This window comes from Sinocyclocheilus anshuiensis, unplaced genomic scaffold (assembly GCF_001515605.1).
Source record: "Sinocyclocheilus anshuiensis isolate Anshui unplaced genomic scaffold, SAMN03320099.WGS_v1.1 scaffold238, whole genome shotgun sequence".
NCBI lineage: Eukaryota > Metazoa > Chordata > Actinopteri > Cypriniformes > Cyprinidae > Sinocyclocheilus > Sinocyclocheilus anshuiensis.
Genome location: NW_015547674.1, coordinates 2,283,153 through 2,287,275, shown reverse-complemented (window position 1 = coordinate 2,287,275; position 4,123 = coordinate 2,283,153). Strand labels below are relative to the sequence as shown.

General features: G+C 36.3%; 1 protein-coding gene across 4 annotated transcripts in view; it reads right to left on the bottom strand.

Moving 5' to 3' along the window:
* The window catches only part of LOC107702976 (FSD1-like protein), a 33,383-nt gene that overhangs the window by 4,102 nt on the left and 25,158 nt on the right, over positions 1–4,123 (bottom strand). Inside the window, exons 9-11 of one of the 4 annotated variants that reach the window (XM_016505455.1) lie at positions 3,474–3,603; positions 2,088–2,123; positions 615–712 (exon numbers count right to left, since the gene is read on the bottom strand). In XM_016505455.1, the coding sequence (XP_016360941.1) occupies positions 615–712; positions 2,088–2,123; positions 3,474–3,603 (264 nt within the window). The remainder of the gene's footprint in view (positions 1–614; positions 713–2,087; positions 2,124–3,473; positions 3,604–4,123) is intronic. The other 3 variants (XM_016505456.1, XM_016505459.1, XM_016505457.1) reach the window with 3 other exon arrangements.

Sequence of the window (4,123 nt, the reverse complement as noted above, 5' to 3'; positions counted from 1 at the left end):
ACTTTTGGAGTGTATTGAAAATCTGAAATAGCACAAAGTTTCCTGTAAGGGGTAGGTTTAGGGGTAGGGTTGGTGTAGGGCAATAGAATATACGGTCTGTACAGTATAAAAACCATTACGCCTATGGGATGTCCCCACTTTTCACAAAAACAAACCTGTGTGTGTGTGTGTGTAAGAGAGGATGTGTTGGTTTTGCACTCTTGATTTTTTAGAGTTTCACCCCGTCATTGCTGTGTACTTTTTTTCTTCATTGTGGCAGATTTGTAGATTGTACACACAAAAATTCTCAGAATTTTTGTGTTTTTGTCGATTTCCCATTCATTTCCTATGGTTGGTCATTTTAACCACAAGTGTTACTATTTTTTTTACGACCACTTAAGTGTGCTCGAATCATGCCCTCAAGTTTTTTGTGTGTTCACATTCCAAATGCCATAAAAGTCACCAAGTTTCGTACCATTCCGATAAAGCTGTGATTTTTAAAAATTCTAAACCCCAAGATTAAACCCCAATTTTTAAGGGACAGGGACAGTTTTCCCAGATCATCCCAAATGATCACAGTCTTGTGAACAGCAGTGTAGACACTTGACCATTTCTAAGGCTATGTTTTTTGGTACCCAGTACTGTGTAGGACTCTCCGGTGAAGCGATCCCTGGCTCCTCTCGGGGCGGGTGAGCGCGTCACTGATGTTCTTTTAGGAGATGGAGTTCCACTTCTGAAACCATCAGAGAGACACTGACAGTCACTACACATACACACAGACACATCACTTGGGTTGAGGACAAGAATCAATCATCAAAACATACACAAACACAAACTCCAAATCCCACAACACACGAAGAGAAGAGGAGAGGAGAGGAGAGGAGAGGAGAGGAGAGAAGAGAAGAGAAGAGAAGAGAAGAGAAGAGAAGAGAAGAGAAGAGAAGAGAAGAGAAGAGTCGCTTTCAGTTAGTGATCAAACACAGCAATTAATGGGAAAGCAATGCGTAACATGTTAGCCACAGCAGCACAAGTGATGCAACTCTACTCAACATGTTTACTGCAACAAAAAACAGCAAAACAACTGCTATGTATCTGAATAATCGAAACACTAATGTGTGTGCAGACTATGAACGGCTATTACTGATCAATTAGAAAAGAACACTACAGGCGACTGATTGTGTATTTTGTTGTGCACTTGACATAGAATTCAACAAAGTGCACAAATAAGTGCATTATTATTTAACACAAAATAATTCTGAATTATAAACATTATTAAAAAAGGAATGATTAAGGCTCAAGATCTCCCCTCCTCCATTAGCCATATATTAAGATCCCACAAATTAGCAAATGAACAGCTGGCCGGTGAAGGACGACCCAAAGGCTGACCCAGATGTCATAAATGACGGAGCATTATCACAGGCTTCTTTGCATACCAGATGGTTTCATTACACTGTATGATGACATGCAAAATCCATGTGGTTCAGTGCACTTTGTTTGCCATAATGGAATGAGTGATGAGAAAAGCACAAGAGCGGTGATTTCAGACGAAAGCTTACTCACCACAATCATAAGGATGTGAGCATGAAAAAGCAACGCTTGATTAAATGTTGCAAATCGAATACTTAGGCCATCATTTGATGAACTTTCTTTTAAACACAGTGGCCAAGTTCCAAAGAGAGAGGAGACAGCAAAGATGTCAAGTACAGTCATTGTCAGAACTAATGTTTCTACATTATATAATTATTTTCATATATAATATTGAATCTATTTTCAGTAACACTCACAAGCTGCACATGCAAAATCCAGAACCAATACTGTCACTCAGTTTAGAAAGACAGAAAACCCCTCAGAAGAATAGGCATTTCATAAATAAGGATCATTGAATTTGGAAAAAAAAAATGTGAAGAAATGCATCCTTTACAATTATTAATATTTTGTAATCTTGGAACTAAAATATGAAGGCACTGAAAGATAAAAGGCAGATTAAAGTTCTCCGGTGATCTGTAATCCTTTTTCATGAAGCTGCTCTAAAGGCTCTAGGTAAGCCAGCGCTTGCTTTATTGCTGTCAGAAAGAGCTAAAGACCACTGCTAAGAGACACACTGTCACCTTGACATATTCTTCAGATTGGTGAAGTGTGCACTGCTGATTGGTAGAAAAGGAAAAACAAGAGCAGGGAGTTATTAGGGATGCAACGGTGTTAAAAAAAGAAACGAATAGTTTTTATGTTATTGCCAATTCTACACTACTGTTGTGGAAATCATTTAAAACTATAAACTAAAATCAGTCGTTTTTAATGACAAAAGTTAATATAGACATTACAACATTGTAATGTAGAGTATGAAAAATATATCTGTTTTAGACTAATTTTAACAGTGTTATTAATTTACCAGTTTTTTTGTACAGATTAAGTGAGCATCAAATGATGGACGTCTGTAATGTATATCGCTGATTTGTAGAGAATAAGTGATCTCTGTAAAGATCACTGCTACAAGTGTGTCGACTGCTTTTATTTTTAGTTTTATAGAAAGTAAAAGATGCTGCAGTCTTTATTGGCAAGTGAACAAAATTACTGACAGTCTATTCAGTTATGTATAAGTAATTATTTAGATTATTACATCAGTGTTATTTTAGTATTATTTATATACTATTATAGTATTTATGTTGAATACTTTGAATTAGCATTTTTATGTTTTCATTTTAATTTTAGTTTAATTTTATTATATAATTTTCTTACTATTCGGTTTTTTTACTTAAAAATTTTGTTCAGTTTTAGTTTTAGTAATTTTATTGTTTCAACTTACACTTTTATTTTTATTTTATTATTTGATGTTTTATTTTATTTGAGCTTTATTTCAGTTACCAAAAACACTAGTTTCAGTTTTAGCTAAAGTGCCCCTATTATGCCATTTCGAATATTGCCTTTCATGCAGTGTGACAGTGCTCGATAAATAAAGTTAATGTCTCCCAAAAGAAAGAATCGTCAGGAATTCGAATCACACTTCTGTGACGGCTACACGATGTCACACGGTAACACATTTGCATAATGCCCGCCTCTGTTCTACATTGGCTGGTCACGAACAACTTGGCCCCGCCCTCAAACACTGCAGCTTGTTCATGTCGAGAAGAAGTGCTTCAAATTAAATTGTTTGAGAATCGTTGGCAAATGAAGTGATATTAAATGCATATTTTTGACCTTGCATGCATGTAAACCTATTGTAGGAGCCTCCCAAAACAATATTAAGAACCTAAAAAATGGCAGAATAGGGGCACTTTAACAATAACAACACTGTATCACATTCCAGATAGGGCTTTACACTAATTGATGTGCTGCTTAATAAACCCGAGCACTACCAGCCAAACCTGAAAACCTCCTAAGACACATCACATAATATATACAGGTTTCAGTGTGATAAAGCAGAAATTTCAAAACTATGTTTAAATCTCATCTGATGCATGTTTCATCTCATCCATGCTGTATCTTAAACTTCTTACCTTCCCTTGTTCTCCTTCCCTTTGACTTTGCTGTCGACTCCTTTTCCTCCCTGAGGATCCCATTCTACGCTCCTGTCCTCCACCTTCAGATTCAGATGAGATGACGTGGAGTCAAAGCCGAAGTTAAATGCTAACACAGAGAGGCACCACCATCAAGATCACAGAAGTACTGACAGGACAATTCAACACCATATGTTTTTACTAATAAAACTACTGTTTAAAAGTTTGGGGTTGTGAAATATAATTAAGTTGGCTTGAGAAAGCCAACTTACTGAAATCCATCTTAAACTTATTATTATTATTACTATTTAAAATAGCTCGTGCCTAACAACGCCCCTTAGCTGTTATAAATTCACTGTAAACCACGGCTTCACGGGGCTTACTGCTTTATTTTCTATTTGAATATATTTTAGAATGTAATTTATTCCTGTGCTCAAAGCTGAGTTTCCAGCATCATTACGCCAGTCTTCAGTGTCACATGATTCAGAAATCATTCTAATATGCTGATTTGCTGCACAAGAAACATTTCTGATTATTATCGTGTTGAAAACAGTTGTGCTGCTTCAAAGTTTTGTGGAAACTGTGATTTGTGACCCTGGAGCACAAAAGCAGTCTTAAGTCGCTGGGGTATATTTGTAGCAATAGCCAAC